The sequence below is a fragment of the Panthera tigris genome, chromosome B1 (assembly GCF_018350195.1).
Source record: "Panthera tigris isolate Pti1 chromosome B1, P.tigris_Pti1_mat1.1, whole genome shotgun sequence".
NCBI classification, from domain to species: Eukaryota; Metazoa; Chordata; class Mammalia; order Carnivora; family Felidae; genus Panthera; species Panthera tigris.
The window spans coordinates 49060231-49081780 of record NC_056663.1 but is presented as its reverse complement, the minus strand read 5'-3'; the positions used below and the strand labels follow the sequence as shown (position 1 = coordinate 49081780).

Here is a 21550-nt window from a genome sequence, read left to right as displayed (position 1 = left end):
GAATCATACAGTCTGCAGCCTTTTCACATTGGCTTCTTTCACTCAGTAATATTAAGTTTCCTATGTGCCTTTTTGTGGCTGACACCTTGGCTGCCTCCAAGTTTTGGCAATTATGAATAAAGCTGCTATAAACATCCAGCGTGCAGGTTTTCGTGTTGGCTATATTTTCAATGATTGGTTTTTGGAATCAAGGAGCATGTACTGTTTTTATAATCACAAAAATACAGAAAAAATCAATACATTTGGTTGTATAAAAAAATAGACAAAGAGAATATTGAGAAGAATTTTAATTGATTCATCACAAAAGCACTGAGCAAGCAAAATAATGTTAATAAAAATTTTTAAATAAAATATTTAAAACAAAAACAGCAGTGCAGAAAACAGCATTAAAATGTTTGCAAAATTACATCTTAACACTTCCATATTCTTTCTGGAATGCAGGCTTTTAAATTTTGGAAACATGTTACCTTACAGGCAAATAAAAGAATGCACATGAACAGATTCTACCGAGTTATAACCTGGAAAACTACTTCCCTAGCGTCTTACCACCAGACAGCAGTTGAGTGATTTTTAGAATCAAAACAATATGAGTAATTCTTTGCTCTTCAAAGAAAGTATCCAAGAATTATACTAGAAAAATGTGTGCATACGGAGGTGTATTTACATAATGTTATCACGAGTTCTCCGGCCTAGATATATTCATTTACTAACCTCAGTTATATTACTATAAAATAGTAATAGTTCTATCACTATTCATTTTGTCACCACCTTCGCCAGATGTCTCAGAACAAGATGTATTTTAAACATGCAAAAATATTAAAAATGTAACCATATGAATCATCTAAACGAAATGGGCATCTATTGTGTTAATGACATCAATCCCCAGTAACAAGTGTACTAAAGATTAGTACAGTTAGCATTTTCACACTGAAATGAATGAAATGACAATAGTGCAATTACTACGGTTAATTTTAATTGAATCTGATGACAAGTATGTCTTGATTGATATGATTTGCAAAAAGATTAAAACATTAAGCTACAGAATTCTGTTCTACATCAAAGGATATGGAAATTTTGCTCATTCTTTATTTACCATAAAGATGGGAAAGCCCTATTATAAATTAAAAATTCGAAACACTTTCTAAATATTTTGAAACTCAGTTGCTACAGCCAATACCTATAAACTAAAAATTTTGTGTACAGAATTTGGGAATTACCATTGAAGATTGGGCATGGAAATTATTTGCCTATCTTTAAATTTTATTTGCTTCTGATGGGGCATGAGGTAATCCCTGTGCAAAAGTGTGCTTCATAAGAGAGAAATGGTCACATTTCTGTGGAAACCACCTTGCTTTGTCAATGTTTCGATGAAGGAGGCATGTCATTTTCCAGTTAGAGCTATCAAGTTTCATAATTAAGGATTCCAATGCTAGTCAGTATATATTATCCAAAGACTTTTCCTTTTTTTGAGTCCCCAGATACTTTTCAACAAATTTATCCCTCACTTTTTGATTCATAAGAAATAAAACTAATACAGGTTTATGTGTATATATGTGTGTCTTAGTATTTTTATTTTGGTATCTATGAAATAGTTCATATTATAGGATATGGGGCTGTCTGAAATTGTCCACACAGTAACTGTTCTATAGTAGAGACTGGCTTTAACTATTAAAATTATATACAAGGAAATTAGGGGTGTTGCAGTATTTGGTTGCAAATAACTTGCCATCTGGTGTTGGGTCAGAAAATGCTATTTCATCAGTCTTGAGAAAACAGCCAAACATGAAGCAATTCCTAAAAAAGAGGAAAAGACAATTTAACAATGGAACTAATTTAAAATTCTGATTAAACATTAGCATACGTATTTTAAAGCAGTCCAAATATACAATTTTGATCTCTTTAAGCACTTTTTTTTTTGGTTTATTTATTTTGAGAGAGAGAGTATACGGGAGGGTCAGAGAGAGAGGGAGAGAGAAAGAGAGAGAAAGGAGATGAAGACAAAAGAGCTAGGACAACTACATGCAATGTGATCTAGACAGGAAAAAGAAATGCTATGACGGACGTGGAGACACATGACAAAACTGATATATGGACCATACAGTAGAGGAAAGCATTACATCAACACTAAACACCCGGTATTTGATAACTCAAGTATGCTTACATGAGGAAAGATCTTTGGACTTAAGAAATACACGCTGAAGTACGAGGGACTAAAGGGGCGTAATATACATACCTTATCTTTAATTCAAGAAGAAAGTAAATGTTAAAACTTGATGAATTTGGGCAAAGGTAAATAAGGGCTTCTTTTTCTATTCTTGCACTTTTTTATAGGTTTTATTTATTTTTGAGAGAGAGAGAGAGAGAGAGAGAGAGAGAGGCAGAACACAAGCAGGGAGGGGCAGAGGGAGAGGGAGACACAGAATCCGAAGCAGGCTCCAGGCTCCGAGCAGTCAGCACTGAGCCCGACACAGGCCTTGAACTCACCGACTGTGAGGTCATGACCTGAGCCAAAGTTGGACACTTAACCAACTGAGCCACCCAGGCACCCCACAGGTTTGAAATTTTAAAAATATAAAATTAAAGATTGCATTCAATTAGAAGTTAAGATTTAAGTATATGGTATACTATATAATTTCACACAAAGTTTATGGCTGGATTTACTAGAATCCAAAGCAAAATACTGGTTTGATTAAATAGAGCTTACTGTCTCACTTATAAAGTGACATCAGTTATAGAAAGAACATGAGATCTGTGGGTTTGAGTCCTAACTCTGTCCTTTTACTAGCCTGTCTGTGTAAACGTGTACTAATAATCCCTGGTGAGCCTCTGTTGCTTCTTATGTAAAACAACTAGGGGCGATATTCTACCTTTGTAAGGATTTAAACATATGTTGCCTGTATAAACCAGAGAGAATGAAGCCTAAGGCCCCTCATACAGGATAGCTGCCACTTATGTTACCTGTATTTCAACTCACAGATGTGAGAAAAGAGATGTGTTCTCAGATGCATGGGTTTTTATTTCTCCTTTAAGGGAAACTTCTGCTTATAGATAACCTACTTACTGCCTTAGTACCCGACGTATGATCTACACTCATTACCACCTGAGAGCATATCAGGAATGCAGAATCTCAGGCCCCACTCCAACCTACTCAATTACACCTGCATTTTAACAAGATCCTCAGGTGATTCCTATGCACTTTTAAGTTTGAGAAGCATTGGACTACTACTGCCTGGTGGAACTAGGTTAGATACTGGTATTTCCCATGCCAAATTTGTATCTCTTAGTATAAAGTATTTAACATAAAATATAAAAAATAGAGGTACTTCGGGGCACCTGCGTGGCTCAGTTGGTTAAGCATCCGACTTTGGCTCAGGTCAAGATCTCGTAGTTCACAAGTTTAAGCCCCCACATCGGGCTCTGTGCTGACAATTCAGAGCCTGGAACCTGCTTCTGATTCTGTGTCTCCCTCTCTCTTTGCCCCTCCCCCGCTTATGCTCTGTCTCTCTCTCAAACATTCAAAAAAATAGAGATTTTTCATAATTAACTATCAAATAAAATCATTATAGACACTAATTCTCACTACTCCCCTTTATAAGGTATGTGCAGGTGACTAGGATTATGGCCCAACACTGGATCCCACAGCGGTCTTGGGTGTTCTTCCCTAAAAAGCGTACAGGACTCACAAGACTAGATCACTCCTCAAAGTATGGTCCCTGGATTGTAACCTGTTCTCTTAAGTATAGAGGTCGAGAGAGTAAGTGTTGTGAAACGAAACTCATCCATCCAACCTAGATCAGGTATGTTAACGAGCAAGTAAGTCATATCACTAACAGTTTAGTGAGTATGAAGTGGTATCTCACCATGGTTTTGGTTTGCGAATCCTTGGTGGCAGCCATATGTATTTCAAAGAAGAACTGTGTATTGGAATCCTTTGCCCATCTTTAATTGGGCCATTTGTCTTTTTATTGTTGTATAGTAAGAGTTCTTTTATATATACTGGTTATACTGGACTCTTATTAGATGAATTTCTCCCATTTTGTGGGTTGCCTGGCTAACTCATTTTTACATTTAGTTAGATTTATAAGTCTTCATCAATTACTGAGTCACACAGTAGTCAATGAACAATGAATGTACAATTTCCGTAGCTCTTTTTTTAAGCCTGTATTTTGTTTGTATAAATTATATTTATTGCAATGTTAAAGTTCACATCTGCTGAATCTAATAAAAATGGGGACTTGTATTTCTCATTTTTTAATTTTGTTTTCCTATTTCATTTTCTAGCAATTCATTTTCATTTTATTAAAGTGTTGCTCTGCAATTAAACTCATCTTTCACCACAGGTGGTTTAATAAGCACTGGGCTACCATGTTTCACATTTGGAATGTTGTGCCCTAAACTGAGTACATCTAGTGTATTTGCTTGTTTGTTTTCCAGTGCCATTGCTGGCCTTAGCCTGACTTTGGCAGTATTTAAACAGAAGTGTCTTTATAACATCATTCCCTTTGACTCATAAACCAGGAAAGGTTCTGGGAAAGCCAATCTGGGTCTAGATCCATTTTATTTTATTTTATTTTATTTCTTACCTGAGAGTATCCACCAGTCGTCTTGCAATGCGCTTTCTTCGTTTCAGTCTGAAGACCCAGATTCTACTTATTCCACAGACTGCAGGTTCTGGTACATCTGAACATTGCCAAGCCCGATGACATTCTTTAGAGCTTGGACCCGTTGGTTCGGACAGGACACGGAAGGCCTACAATGATAATACAGACGCATCTAGAGCTAATAGTACAGTTGAGTTCACATTTCTTTGTAAAAACCATTCCTCAAACAAGACTTAAGTATCTAAAATTAATCTTATTACCTTCACCAAAAATGTTAAAATTCTGATACTTCCTAGATTCTTATCCACTTATAGTCACACAATGCATGGGGGCAACTGGGTGGCTCAGTCGGTTAAGCATCCAACTCTTGATTTTGGCTCAGGTCATGAGATCAAACCCCGCATTGGGCTTTGTGCTGTCAGGGCAGAACCTGCTTGGGACTCTCTCTCCCCCTCTCTGCCCCTCCCCTGTGTGCAAGCTCCCTCTCTCTCTCTCTCTCTTTCTCTGGAAATAAATAAATATGGTCACACAATGCTTAAAAAAATACTGGTGTTGAGATATTCCCATATTCCAGTGGATTACATACCATTATGAAACTTCCTTCTTCTATTGATTAAAAAATTATAAAAATCAGACTCTTACTTTTAATATAGTACATAAACTTCTCCCATTCTCTCCAGTCTAAACTGCATTTATTTATGATATCCTAAAAAAAATGATAACACTAAAGATTTTTGCATATTAACTATGAAATTTGGGTGGTATTTAAGGATCTTTAAAATAGTACAGAGGATCCATGTATCCTTCATCTGGCTTCCTCCAATGATTATATATTCTATAGGTGCAGTACAATACCAAAACCAAGGGATTAACATAGGTATAATGTTTGCATATATTCCCATGTCATGGAACAACTTATCACATCTGTATCCATAACCAGCATACAGAGCTACTGGATCATCTCAAGGATCTTTCTCTTGTCTCTGTGTAATAATGTCCACCTTTTCCCTCAACCATCTCTAAGCCCTGGCAACCTCAATCTATTCTCTAACTCTATAATTCTGTTATTTTGAGGATGCCATATAAATGGCAGCATACATCATGTGATTTTTGGAGATTGGCTTTTTTCACTAGCACAATGCCCTTGACGTCTGTCCAAGTTGTTGCATATATCAACAGTTTGTTCCTTTTTATTTGCTAATATTCCATTGAATGGATGTACCAGTTTGAGTGATCATTCACCTACTGAAGAACAGTTTCTTTGTTTCTAGGCTTTGACCACTACCAAAAAAGCTGCTATAAACTTTCAGGAATGGGCTTTTAGAGTAGGTTTTCATTTCTCTGGGATAAATAACCAGAAGTAGGACTGCTGGGTCATATAAATGTAGGATTAGTTTTTTAAGAAACTGTCAAACATTTTGTAGTCCTAACATTTTATGTTCTCTCCAACAATGTCTAAAAGATCTAGTTTTCCCTGCAGCCTTGCCAGCATTTGATATTGTCACTATTTTTTATCTTTTTTTGAGAGACAGAGAGGAAGAGAGAGAATCTTAAGCAGGTTCCACACTCAGCGTGGAGTACAATATGGGGCTCCATCCCATGACCCTGAGATTGTGACAAGAGCCAAAATCAAGAGTCAGACACTCAACCGACTGAGCCACCCAGGTGTCTTGTCACTATTTTTTAATATAGCTGCTCTGATAGGTGGGTACTTAAGTTTTAACTAACATCAAGAAAACATTGCTCTTGAAATACGAAAAAGTAGAAGAGAATATATGTTATTTAGCTATATTTGCTTATTATCACTACATAAATAGTCTACTTCTTTAGAATAAAAGGCCAAATTGACTACTAATACAAACCAGCTGCTTTTCTCTCCAGCTTCTGAAAAACACACGAGGGACACTATATTGTGTGTGTGTATACATATATGTGTGTGTGTGTGTGTGTGTGTGTGTGTATATATATATGTATATATGTGTGGATATGTATATATGGTGAAAAAAGAGAAAATAAGGAAGAGTAATAAAGATAGTAGAAATGAGGGGAGAAAGGGAACCATTTACACAAAGGTAAAAAATTTATGCTAGTATCATTTTCAGATGTATTGAGAAATCAAATATTTTTAAAAGGAAGGAGACCTAAGTGTGGGATCCTGTAAAGTCAGGTAAAAAGAACACCTCTGAACTATAATTCTCCTTTGCTAAAGATTATACTATAAGCTCCTTGAAGGCAAAAACTCTCTCTATTCTAGAAAAAAAGCTGGCAACCTTTTTCTGTAAAGGGCCAAGTTATAAATATTTTAGGTTCACTGGGCCATGTGATCTGTTATACCTGTTACAAAAACAACCAGATAATATGGAAATAAATAAGCATATCTCTGTTCTAACGAAACTTTATAAAACAAGTGGTGGGCCACACATGGCCCAGGCACTGAAGTTTGCCAACTCCTCTTCCAGAACATTGCTCATTAGTACCTAAAATAGATTCTAATTAAGGGATAATAATTATTTTGCCAAATATATTAACCTGCACTAAGCCACATCCTCAATATCTGGGCTCTACAGATTTGCTTATTTAAAATCACTAGTCCAGGTATGGAAATGACTACATGAACACAGGACAGACTTACTTATCCTGCTTTTATATACAGCAAAATACCAAATATAATAGAAATAAATGACTTCAATTATCTATATGGTCCAGGATACTTTAGCAGGGGAAAATGCCATCAATGGTAGCATTTTTTTATTATTTTTATTTTTTAAGTTTACTTATTTATTTTAAGAGAGAGAGAGAGAGAGAGAGAGAGAGAGAGAGGAAGGGAGGGAGGGAGGAAGGGAATGAGCAGGGGTGGGGCTGAGAGAGGAGAGACAGAATCCCAAGCAGGCTCCACACTGTCAGCACAGAGCCTAATGCAGGGCTTGAACTCACAAACCACGAGATCATGACCGAAGCCAAAACCAAGAGTTGGACACTTAGCCAACTGAGCCACCCAGGCACCCCATCAATGGTAGCATTCTTAACTGCTTATTGACGCCTTCACCCAATTACTTTATTTTGCTCACACATTATGCCAATAATTTAAAAGACATATACCACACCTGTTTGATGGGCTCTGCAATTAAACACCCAACTACTCTCTTTTCATCAGATATGAAGAGAAGAGTCTTGGTTTTGTTTGGACATCTGGGAACAACTTGGTGGAAGCCCAATTCATTATCAACAAGTTCCTGGACATCTTCTACCTAATGATGTTAAAAAACAAAAGAGATTAATTTGTTTTAAAAAGAACGGAAACTATATATACATTTATGTACAGAAAATGTGTACCTTTTACCTCTATTTCCTAAATTTGCACATCCCCAAAATTATTTTACTACTGATGCATGTATCTGCCACTTTGAAAACAGAGTCTGAAAATCCTACTTTAAAGAGCACTTTCAGCAGAAAGAAATGCAGATGCCTAGGGGGAGTAAGGGGTGGGAAGTGCCAAAACAGATTTTGTTTCAGCTTTATTCAATGTGCACTGAATACATCCAGCCCATGAGACACGCAGTAACAACATAAGAGAGAGACTCTGCGGTCATTAATTTCTCAATACTGAAAAATTTAGTTTATCTTTCACAAGCGAAGACGAAGGTAAAAGATAAGCAATAGAGCCTTATCTGTTCTCTTAAATCTTTGTCACTTCATCTTGTAATTCTAAATTTACTTTTGTATAAACCACTATGAATTTGACGCCTGCATGAGAACCAGAATCACCAGAATGAATTAGCTATCAGCAAAGGGATTTTACACTTCAACATGGGTTGAATTCTTGGTGAGAGGAGAGGGAGTAGGAGAACAAGGATTAAGAAACTAATGTTCCATACCTTTCTGATAGCATAACTCGGATCATGTGGCAGGACCAACAAAATTTTCCCATCCCAAAACTGTGCTACTATACGTTCTTTTTTCCAGCCCTGACGAAAGAAAAAAAACTCAGTTTAATCTGAAGAGAGAGAAAACACACACACACACACACACACACACACACACACACACACACACACACAAAACCATTAAACAATTTGGTCTAGAGAGGACAAAAAGATGAACAATGAATGATGCAAAAAAGGACAAAATCTGACTAAAGGAATGTGGGAAGGGAAGTAAAAGATGCCTGAAATAAAGTACCTGTCCTCAACAGACTAACTGACACCCTACGTGCTGGAAGACATTTATATTATCTACTATAAAATAATGGAAAGTCAATTAAGAGGACTTCATAAGAATATAGAGAAAAAATGATGAATTATTAGGAGTGGGAAGGTAGAAGAGGGCTAGGATAAGCAGAGTTTTAATAAACCACACTAAAAATATTATAGGAAAAAAAAAAGAAATGCATTTGAATAGCAGGTAGAACATAAAGGACAACAGGATGCATTATACTAGAAGCGTGCTTGATGAAAAGGTGGGACCTCTCCTTTCAGAAAAGAAAAAGCCTGGAGAAATCACAGAAAAGCGGTTTTTCTAACCCTATCTACAAAGAATACTCCTAATAACGTGAGGAGGTATGGGGAAGTAGGGTCTCCTCAAGTCTTTGAGTTTTATATCCTAATTGTGCAGCTCTGCTCAAAAGGCTAGAGTTAAGGATGAAGGGTGTTCACTCAACCTAGAACAACACTTATATCAGGATAGAAAGTCTGAAATGGCACTTTTATTAAAAGTTAGCTTTTGGGGCGCCTGGGTGGCTCAGTAGGTTAAACATCTAACTTTGGCTCAGGTCATGATCTCGCAGTTCGTGGGTTTGAGCCCCATGTTGGGCTCCGTGCTGACAGCTCAGAGCCTGGAGTCTGATTCAGATTCTGTGTCTCCCTCTCTCTCTCTGCCTCTCCCCTGCTGACACTCTGTCTGTTTTTCAAAAATAAATAAATGTTAAAAAAGAAAAACTTTTTAAGTTAGCTTTTAAGTACCATCAGCCTCAAATATTAAGACAACAAAACTGTAGATGATATTTAAAGATACAGATCTTCCAATATTTAAGCAAAAGAAATGTACCTTTTAAAGCAGTTTTACTTTTAGAACAAATTGAAAGACTGTTTTTGACTTACTGTGTATTTGATCCCCTCCAGAAATCTGTGGTGATGCTGGACATGTTGCATTTCATCCTCAGGGTTGGATGCGGTGTAGATCATGCCACAGGACTTACACATGGTGGCTCCAAAATGTTTCTGACCTGCGTCCTGTAATTGGGAAAAGAACAAGTCCATCTAAACACATCACAAATAGCTCTATATTTAGTTCATGTAACCATTCATTCAAATTTCTCCCTATTTTTCTTTTATGCTGGCACAAGTGAAATACTAAATGAAAGTCTGGTTACTATGTCCCCTCCCTCCACCTCCTAAACAAAATGGAATGAGAAGAGACCTAAAAATGCAATAAACTGATGCAAGAAGTGAAATGGTCTCTTTGATGGTATAAAAAAAAAAAATCAAGATTCTTTCGCTTGACCCATAGTTCTAAGAAGGAATCAAATCAAATCATAAAGATAATGGCTAAGATGAACAATAGAGCATAATTATTAAGCTCTTAAGTGAAGAGACCTGAAAAAGCCTTGTTTCAAAGAGGCAGGGCAAAAATCCCAGGACTTGTATATTCATTATATAGTGTTTTTCCTTAAGTGATTAGGAATATTAAAATTCTTTGCCCCAAAAGTTGATAAAAAATAAATACAGTACATAATAAAAGTTCAGAAAAGCACAGATAAATTCATAAATATAGAAAATTCAGGAATATTCACTGTCATGGCTTATTAACTTCCATTGTATCTCATAACACATTGCCCAACACTATCAGTTTGAAAATCTACTTGACTAGTTTAAATGCTACCACTACAACAAAGCTGGCATATACACAACTCAGAATGTCTATAAACCATGTTAACTCTGCTAAGACAACATGTCTGCCTTCATGTTCTACATGAGAGCCACATACAGGAGGAGCTTTTAAATTTACTCACAATGATGAGCTGGTCTTTTGTTTCTTTATTTGTATCTCTAGTATTAGTACTTTTCTGTGTATTGATCTGTTTCAAGAGGTTAGCAGATATGATGGATCCCACAGAAGACTGTTCAGCTAAAGATCTTTGAAATAAAAGTTAATAAACATTATTTAATAAATTGAAATGTCTGAGAAATTACGATGAAAACATCTATGTCTATAACATTTGCAGAGCACCTTGCAATTTTTAATGCCTTCTATTGACAATAACTTAATGAAGCAACAGGGCTCAGAACAATGAGAAACCGGAGGCCCACTCAGAGAGGATCAGTAACTTACCCAAGGTAACTAGTAAAGAATAGCAGTTGACTTAACTCTTAAAAAGTGATTTTATTTTTTTATTTTTTGCTTTACCAAATTTTAGGGCAATGCTTACCCTAAGCATAAAGAAATCCCTGTAATGCCACAGCAAATAAGAAGATTCTATTCTTGAATCTCACAGTTCCACAGGAAGTCAGCTAACCAGTATATTATATCCAACAACTCTATACTTGGGCAGTGAGTGAGGTTAATATATTCACTTGTCCTCACACTTAAAGCATCACCCCACTATTTTCAAACTTAGGAAAAAAATATTTTGGCTGGATAGATGTTGTTGAGGCAACCTGTTCCAATTAGGAAAGAATGTGGGGACTGGCCTAAAGAGGTGGTAAACTGGAGGCTCTTGGGCCAAATACAGCTCGCAGATATGTTTTGATTGGCTTACAGTGTTTAAAACTGTGGATTAGGGGCGCCTGGGTGGCTTGGTCGGTTAAGCGTCCGACTTTGGCTCAGGTCATGATCTCATGGTCCGTGAGTTCCAGCCCCGCATTGGGCTCTGTGCTGACAGCTCAGAGCCTGGAGCCTGTTTCAGATTCTATGTCTCCCTCTCTCTCTGCCCCTCCCCTGTTCATGCTCTGTTTCTCTCTGTCTCAAAAATAAATAAACGTTAAAAAAAAATTAAAAAAATAAATAAAACTGTGGATTAGCTACCAATATTTTAAAATCTAGAGATCTCACTTAAAAATGTGTATTTCCAATATTGCAAGAGACACTGTAAGATCACCAGACCATTATTTCTTCAAAGAATGTAACTAACACAATGCATGCTCTTTTATTTGAGGTATGCATTCCCCATTTGGCTCCAATCTCCACCCAATCTCTATAGGCCCTGAGTTTGTAACCCAAGTCTTATAATAAAAGGACCTTTGTTTTCCAAGGACCAAAGGAATAAAAATCTGTGGAGAGTAGAGGTTTAAAAAAAAAAAAAAAAAAGGCAAGGAAAAAAAACCAGGTGACCAAAGCAAGAGATTCAGAGAAAACTCACAAGAAAAAAAAAAAAAAAACACTAGAAAAATAAGTGTCCAGTGTTTTTTAAGCTAAGCCAAACTATCCTGTCATTTGACGGTAAGAAATTTATTTTACATTATGACCAATATAGATACACATATAAAACTAAAACCAGAAAGTTTTACTAAATAACTTACTGTTAATAAATAACTGTGAGAGATGCATTATTCCATTAAAAAAAATGCTGGACGTGACGCTCTTGAACTGCTTTGACAAACCACTAATGGTATGTGCCCGTAACACAAAACACACTCTCTAGGCTGCTTGACTCGTGCCGTTTATACAACCTTTGCTGAGTAACTCAGCAAATTCCCATCCCTGCATGTATGACCACAATCTCTTTATTTCTATCTTAGCAATTTTAACATTTTATTATAATGCCCGTCCCCCTCTAATCATAACTTCCATGATAGGACCATGTGTTATTTATTTTCACATCTCCAAAACTCAGTATAATAGTTCAATATCATATAGCACTCTATAAATGTTTGCCAAATGAGTGAATAAACAAAAAATGAATGTGAGACAATGAACCTGGAGAATCTGTAATCTGCCTAAAGTAAAAGTCATAGATTAAACCACAAGTGACTGACGAGATCTGACCCTTTGGGTCCTACATAAAGAGAAATTTCAAACAATCCAACCAATAGTATTCCCTTATCTCCTTAGGCTAGATTAATTAGTTTATACACTTATATCAGCTAATTGTGGTAGATTTCAATCCTCAATAAATAGTCATGAAAGAAGACATAGATGAAAAAACAGAAAGGTGCAAAAAACTAGGAACATGGCCTTTAAAGAGGGAAAGTTGCTACCCAACCCAATTTCTGAGGTGATGGAGGTACCCTAAAAGTAGAACTCAGCTAGAAAGTTCCTTGCTCAATACATACAGTTATTTATCATCAAGGGGGGACAGAAGTACCAAAACTACTTAGGAAGATGTTAAGACCATAAGATACTTCTTTGCCAGAGCTTTCTAGCCTATTGTTCTCACATTCATGCTTCTCCTCTTCCCAGTCTTAGCTTTGACTAGCATAGTGGCAGCTTCAACCAGGATTTTTTTTTTAATGAAATTTATTGTCAAATTGGTTTCCATACAACACCCAGTGCTCATCCCAACAGGTGCCCTCCTCAATATCCATCACCCACCCACCCCTCCCTCCCACCCCCCCATCAACCCTCAGTTTGTCCTCATTTTTTAGGAGTCTCTTATGTTTTGGCTCCCTCCCTCTCTAACCATTTTTCTTTTCTTCCCCTCCCCCATGGTCTTCTGTTAAGTTTCTCAGGATCCACATAGGAGTGAAAACATATGGAATCTGTCCTTCTCTGTATGACTTATTTCACTTAGCATAAGACTCTCCAGTTCCATCCATGTTGCTACAAAAGGCCATATTTCATTCCTTCTCATTGCCACGTAGTATTCCATTGTGTATATAAACCACAATTTCTTTATCCATTCGTCAGTTGATGAACATTTAGGCTCTTTCCATAATTTAGCTATTGTTGAGAGTGTTGCTATAAACATTGGGGTACAGGTGCCCCTATGCATCAGTACTCCTGTATCCCTTTTTAGCCAGGATTTCTAACAGCACTAAAGCTGCTATAAGTTACTCACTCCTCTGGCCAGTTTCCTAGTCTATAAAATGGGGTAACACTGGTACCTACATCATGAGGTTGTAAATGCTCATTAAACATGAAATATCATTAATATACTATCACCCAGGAAAGGCAATACAGCTGAATGGGCTTTAATTCAGATACGGATTCTAGTTGTGGCTGCTAAGAGCTGTTGCTTCTAAGCGATGTGAATTACTATCAGTTTCCTCAGCTGAAAATGGAATTATTAATAGTATCAATCTTCTGGGCTGTTCTAAAAATCAAGTGAAATAATGGATATAAACTATTTATTATAGGTCAGGTACTGTATAAAAATGTTAGCAATTATTATCACTCAAACCCATAAAGATATTTCCCTTCTCTTAACTCTTAGGTTCTTATGAAATTTCTAGGAGAGGGCCTGATTTCATCTTATTCTCAATATCCCCTTAGTGGGGAGGAAAAAAAAATACTCTCCAAATTACATAGTGCAAGAAAGAAAGATACCCAGAAGGACTCAATTAAATAAACCTTAAACATTAAAACAAGAGCAATCCTTACCTTTTTGTATTGACTGAAGACACACTGAAGATCGGGTAGACAACAGAATCAGGAGAAACTGGTTGGGGAAAAAAATGACAGTAATTTGTATTATAAAATAAACTCAAAGCTTTAAATCATAAAACTTTAAATGTTAATAAGACCTAAATACTGAAATCACTTGATTTCAAGACTTAACAAATAATCAAGACAGTATGGTCTAGATCAATGGAACAAAATAGAGAGCCCCAACCACACCCACGCACATACAGTCAACTGATTTTTGACAGAGAAAAAGTAATTAAATGGAGAAAGGAGAGTCGACAGATGTGCTGGAACAATTGGACAGTCATATGCAAAAAAAAAAAAAAACCCAACAACACTCTTCTATAGAAATTAACTCACCATGGGTCACAGATCTATTTGTAAAATGTAGAACTATATAACTTCTAGAAGAAAATGTGAGCGAAAACTCCACAACAACTTGGGTTTGGATATGTTTTTACATATAACACCAAAAGCACAGTACATGAAAGAAAATATTAAGTTGAACTTTATAAATTTAAACATCAGCCATGACGTTGAGGGATCCCAGGATGGAATGCACACTGTGACGAATGAATCTAACTGTATTAGAACAGGGTGGCATGACCGCGATGAAGGAGGTAGGGGAAGAAAGGGCAGCTGACCTAAATATCTTTATCAAACTGTGTTTTAATTAGAAATTATAAGGCTAAAGACAAAAGGACTGTAAATATTAGACTCTAACTGGTAAATATTTCTCACAGGAGTATGAACTAACGATTCTGAAACTATTGTGCAGGTGTACTGGGACTGAACAATTAAGTGGGTGGGTAATGAATATTGGAAAGGTTTTTCCCTGTCTAAGGGAAGCCATGGATAAACAAGAAAGGATGGGATAAACCCTGTGGTATTGGATTAGAGACCAGGACAGCAAATTTGAACTTACGTTTATTTAGTATATGTACAGATGGAGAGATACAGAAACAATTATAGATGTGTGCATACATGGTATGCATATGTATATTTCCTAACTCTGCTGAGAAGGCCTAGAAGCAGTAACACTCCAGAGCAGTGAGCACACTAAGTCCAGATCTTGGTTTCTAAATAGAAGCCTAACAGAACACACCAGTTTCCTGGGAGAAATGGCTGATTCTAGGACTGGGGCAGAGAAAATACAACATGAGGCTGGAATACCCTGTAGTGCCAGAAAATAAAGAAGTGCTCAAAAGAAACAAAAGGACAAGGCATGCCAAAGAGGATGACTTGAAAAGATGTCCCATTGGTAAAAACTAGAACAATGTGAACAGAATAAATAATGTAGTATTGGATTACAACCCAAAATATAAAATATTCATGAGTCCATACTATTAAGTGTCCATGACTCCATTTACTTCAAGATGGAGGAAACAATTAGGAGAAAAGAGACAACACTTCTTTACATAAGAATTCCAAATAATATATGTGAATATCTCCACTCCCCCAGAAGATGGAGCTTAATCCCCTCCATGAAAGGATGGGCTAGACTTGGTGACTTACTTCCAAAGAACAGAGTATGGAAAAGGAGTAAGAGTGACTTTACAGTAGAGAAACCTGACAAACTTGACCTTGACCAAGTGATGTCACATGGACATCTATAATCTCATATGGACATCAGTACCCCCAATCCAGTGTGGTGAGAAGGGTACTTCACGTCAGGGGCATTCTTTCCCCAAACCCATTAACTCCATTCTATTGATGAGAAAAGATCAGACAAACCAAGATTCAGGGCCATGATACAGGATAACTGGCCAGTACTCAAGAATGTCAAAATCATGAAAAACATGGAACAAGGAAAAGACTGAGAAAATGTCACAGACCGAAGGACACTATGGAGACATAACTAAAGGCGATGTGGTCCCTGGACTGGATTGTAGAACAGAAAGAGGGCATTGATGGAAAACTGCTGAACTCCAAATAAAGTCTAGAGCTTAGTTAATAGTAATGTACTACTATCAGTCTCTTAGTTTTGACAAAAGTACAATGTTGATATCAGATAGTAACAATGGGAGAAATGAGGGGAGTAATATACAGGAACTCTCTGTACTGTCTTTATAACTTTTCTATAAATCTAAAATTATTACAAAATAAAAGTCCTATTAAAAAAAAAAGACCAAAGTTAAAATAGTAGTTGTTTAGAGAAAAATAGGGGACAAGAGGGCTACTGAGTAAAAAGCAAACTTTTAACTTTGCATTGAAAAATAGAGTTCATTCTCTAGAAACAAGGCCAAGACGGGTCTGATCTGCTGTGGGTTAGTTACTTAACCTAAGTCTGTTTCCTCTTCTATAAAATGGGCATACGAACTCATTTCCTAAGGTTGTGAGAAATGATAAACTGTAATTATTGTTACAATCCTTTACCATTTGTACAGTACCTTTATGAATTTTGCCATATTCTTGTGCCATCTGTATTTTTTGTTCATGAAATGTTTTTCTTTAAATGGACTTTAGTATACTGACATAAATCTATTTTCATTTTTTTTTCATTTTTTTATTTTTTGAGAGAGAGAGAGAGAGAGAGAGAGACAGAAATCCCAAGTAGGCTCTGCACTCTCAGCACAGAGCCCGATGTGCTGACCCATGAACTCTGAGATCATGACCTGAACCAAAGTCAAGAGTTGGTTGCTTAACCATCTGAGCCACCCAGGCACCCCTAAAATAAATTTATTTTAAAAGCAAACTTTATTAACTACTGTAAAGAGAAAGCCACTGTTGTTCTGTTACATGTTCTATTAGGTCAGTAATAGCACAACCCATAGGAAACATAACACATACTAACACTTAGCACTGCCTGGTACATATTCAGCACCTAGTAAATACTAGTTATTAACAGGGTATCTCAGAATTATCATTATGAACAATCCTTCTCTATATATCATTAGGTCCTCTTAAGGGCTATTGCTCCAGACTATGCTCTTTGTTTTATCTGTTTTCTTCCTGTGAACTGCAGTTTTCTCACTGTAATCAATATATATACACTCCAAGAATTTTAATTTATTTTCAAACTTACAGCTATAACCAACAAAGTAAAGTTATCCAGAATCTGGTTGGTAAGTAGAATGTTAACCTCTGTGTATATTCATGGTTTAGTAAATACTGTTTAATTGAACAATGACATTACAAGTTAGTAATGGGATTTCAGAACTAAGAGAAATTTAAAAATGAAGACTAGAGATCTCATCCCTAGACCACATAGTTAATTAGTGGCAGACCTAGACAAAATCCCAAGGTTCCTGATGCCCAAGTGTCCTTTTGATGGCTTCATAAATTATGCTTACTTACAGTAGAGTTTTGATGATGGATATATAACATAAATTGTTTTTACTCCTTTCTATTATTTTGGGTAAAAGACAGGTAGAGTAGGTGTAATGAAAAGACCAAGTTCTAGGGAGCTTAAGTACCCTGGCTATATCCCATAGACCAATTATGCATCAGTATTTTGTCTTAAATTCCAGCCAAAGGTCTCCTTACCTTCCTCGTTTTCAAACTGCACTACACTGCTTACTACAGAAAACAGTGTCACTGAGATAAACATAAAGATACAAATAGAAGTACACATACTGAATAAAAAAAAAAAAATTATTGTATAGAATTCCCTATCGACACATATAATGAATTACATGAACTCATTTTGAGAAGTTTTATCTTACTTACCCGCCTTGTTTTCACTGAGAGAATCTTCTGAAGGAAAACATTTTTTTTCATTAGGTTTACATTCTCTTGAAGAAACTACTCCACCTGATGAATCCTGAAAATGAATAGGGAAAATTAAAAAAAACTCTAATTCTTAACGATTTTCTATTTCATGAACGGATCCCCACAGATCTATTTCTAAAACAAAATATCTAGTTTATTACAAATTAGACTTTTTAACTGACTTTAAATCCTCAACTTTCAGACTATTTTAAGGATAATTTCCCCTATATTTATGAAATGTACATAAGAGTGTGCATATTTAATTCTGTCAAAACATCTATTTCCTGATAGAGATAACAGGATGAAGACTACAGAACATTCCTTCTATGATAATAAGTAAAAAAAAAAAAAAAAACAAAAAAAAAAAACCCAAACAATTAGTAAAAATGGCAAAAATTTCCCCAGCAGCCACCAAATTGGAAGGGACAACCTTCTGTCATAAGCTTTAAAAACAGGCAGCCAAGGAAAGAAAAAGAACATTCTGGACTAGCTGGAGAGGCTTCTAAATCCCACTTGCTGGGCAGTAGCAGGGAAGTGGGTAAGACAAAGGGAAAGCATTCTGAAATATTTCACTAACACTACTAATTTGGTGAGACTTAAGAGAATATACAGCTTGGGAGGAAAGGGAAAAAAAAAAACAAACTTTTGATTAAAAAAGAACTCCTGGGGCGCCTGGGTGGCTCAGCTGGTTGGGTGTCCAACTTTGGCTCAGGTCATGATCTCACAGCTTGGGGGTTGGAGCCCCGCATCGGGCTCTGTGCTGACAGCTCAGAGCCTGGAGCCTGCTTCGGATTCTGTGCCTCCCTCTCTCTCTGCCCCTCCCCTGCTCACACTCTGTCTCTCTCTCTCTCTCTCTCTCTCAGAAATAAGTAAACATTAAAAAAAAAAAGAACTCCTATTCAAGACCATTACAGCTCAGCAGAGATGGGACAACGCATCAGTTTGCCATTTCTCAGGGCTCCATGAGTTGGGGAAAGGTGATGTACCCTCTAATGAAAAGAGAAGTCATCCTTAGCTAGGAGAGATGAATACTAGTAGTGGGTGTTTAACAAAATCTTAAGAATCTTGAGCAGAGTGGGGTGCCTAGGTGGCTCAGTCGGTTAAGTGTCCAACTCTTGATTTCAGCTCAGGTGATGATCTCACAGTTGGCTGAGTTCAAGCCCCGCATCGGGCTCTGCAATGACAGTGTGGAGACTGCTTGGGATTTTCTCTCTCCCTCTCTCTCTGTCCCTCCCCCATTTGTGCTCTCTCAAAATAAATAAATAAACTTAAAAAAAAAAAATCTTGAGCTGAGCTCAGTTCCACAAACGTAAGATGGTCAAAGCCTAGGTACTCAAAAATTACTGAAAACTAGACAGAACCCAGTATCTAGCCCCTGAAAATGAAGTTGAAAAAAGAAAGTGAAAAGAGAGTGTTCCAGAGAATTCATCATGTCACTGTATAAAGATCGTATCTTCATCACCAAATAGAGAGAAAACTAACTAGGAGATGGATGGGTGGAAATGCAGACAGCAACCCCCCCACCACTTTGTTTTGCTAAACTAAGAATTTTAGTGCAAATTGTACATTTAAAAAAAAATTGATGTGCATTTATGTGAAGGGCAGATATATCAGTTTTGATAAATTTATACACTCATATCACCAAAACTCCAATCAAGACACAGGGGTGTTTTTTGGTAGAAAAAAATATGAAGAATGAATAAAATCAGAGTGTCATGGCTTAGCCATCAAGAACATGTTCCATTTAACAATATACTTGGCAATACTTGATAAGCAGGCAGAAATATTTAGTAGGGATTGCAAACTTAAATGCCTACAAGGACAGCAGGTAAGTGAAATTGATTCATAGCAAAACTGGACTGATCTAAATACATACACACACGTTGATTTAGTGGAGCTCATACCTGTCAAATGGTAGCCTGATAATCTGTCCCAAGAGTTTGCTATAGAGGAATGAAAGCTTCGCTTGGTCAGATTTCCATTTTTCATGATACATCAGACTTCAACTTTCATGAAACACCATTTCTTTAGAATGCTGGCTCAATTTTTTTTTTTTTGTTAAACATTATGTAAGCCTAGCAAAACACCCACGTGCTGGATGTGGCCTACTGGCCACCAATTTATAATTTTTGCTACTGAGACTTGAAATTTAGATGACTACAAGAGGTAGCAACTGGGGTTGAATTTGAGAGGAGGCAATAAGAACGATAATGAGAGGAGGTGGTGAGGAGGGCAAGGACTGTAGAGAGTTTGAACTGCTCAATAAATAAGCCTCAGGATGTACTGAACAGCATGTGAAAGCCTATCATTTCTCTAGCTGCATAGGTTGTGACGAGTATAAACAAGTCACCACAGACATGCAAGCCCCAAACTGGGAGACAGCCTTTCTTAAAGTCTCAATTGCTTTCTGCCCCAGGTACCTGGGGTGGGGGAAACTTTCCTCTGGTAAGATTACTGATAAGAGGTCAATAATAGAAAGTGTCAGACCCACACGGTCTGTTAGGGTAGCCACCAGTCACAAGTAGCTAAGAAGAATTTGCAACATGGCTAGTTCCAACTGGGATATGCTGCAAGTGAAAATAAACATGGGCTTGAAGGACTTAGTACCAAAAACAGAATTTAAAATATCTCACTAATCACTCACTCTAAACGTCAATGGATTCAATGCTCCAATCAAAAGACATAGGGTAACAGAATGGATAAGAAAACAAGATCCATCTATATGCTGTTTACAAGAGACCCATTTCAGACCTAAAGACACCTTCAGATTGAAAATAAGGGGATGGAGAACCATCTATCATGCTAATGGTCAACAAAAGAAAGCTGGAGTAGCCATACTTATATCAGACAATCTAGACTTTGAAATAAAGACTGTATCAAGAGATGCAGAAGGGCATTATATCATAATCAAGGGGTCTATCCACCAAGAAGACCTAACAATTGTAAACATTTATGCGCCAAATGTGAAAGCACCCAAATATATAAGTCAATTAATCACAAACATAAAGAAACTCATTGATAGTAATACCATCATAGTAGGAGACTTCAACACCCCACTCACAGCAATGGACAAATCATCTAATAAAAAAATCAACAAGGAAACAATGGCTTTGAATGACACACTGGACCAGATGGACTTACAGATATATTCAGAACATTTCATCCTAAAGCAGCAGAATATATATTCTTCTCCAGTGCACATGGAATGGTCTCCAGAATAGACCATATACTGGGACACAAATCAGCCCTTTAAGTAAGTACAAAAAGATCAAGATCATACCGTGCATATTTTCAGACTACAATGTTATGAGACTTGAAATCAACCACAAGAAAAAATTTGGAAAGGTAACAAATACTTGGAGACTGAAGAACATCCTACCAAAGAATGAATGGGCTAACCAAGCAGTTAAAGAGGAAAGTAAAAAGTATATGGAAGTCAATGAAAGTGATAACACCACAACCCAAAACCTCTGGGTTGCAGCAAAGGCGGTCATAAGAGGAAGTATATAGCAATCCAGGCCTTCCTAAAGAAGGAAGAACAATCTCAGATACACAGCCTAACCTTACGCCTTAAGGAGATGGAAAAAGAACAGCAAATAAAACCCAAAACCAGCAGAAGACAGGAGATAATAAAGATTAGAGCAGAAATTAATGCTATCGAAACCAAAAAAAAAAAAACA

General features: G+C 36.8%; 1 protein-coding gene across 1 annotated transcript in view; it reads right to left on the bottom strand.

Moving 5' to 3' along the window:
• Positions 1–328: 328 nt before the first annotated feature.
• ESCO2 (establishment of sister chromatid cohesion N-acetyltransferase 2) overlaps positions 329–21550 on the bottom strand; it is a 30086-nt gene continuing 8864 nt past the window's right edge. The window contains exons 5-12 of the mRNA XM_007097104.3: positions 17829–17922; positions 14136–14193; positions 10609–10732; positions 9698–9829; positions 8477–8566; positions 7706–7849; positions 4584–4750; positions 329–1794 (exon numbers count right to left, since the gene is read on the bottom strand). Coding sequence (XP_007097166.1) covers positions 1662–1794; positions 4584–4750; positions 7706–7849; positions 8477–8566; positions 9698–9829; positions 10609–10732; positions 14136–14193; positions 17829–17922 — 942 coding nt within the window. The 3' untranslated portion in view covers positions 329–1661. The remainder of the gene's footprint in view (positions 1795–4583; positions 4751–7705; positions 7850–8476; positions 8567–9697; positions 9830–10608; positions 10733–14135; positions 14194–17828; positions 17923–21550) is intronic.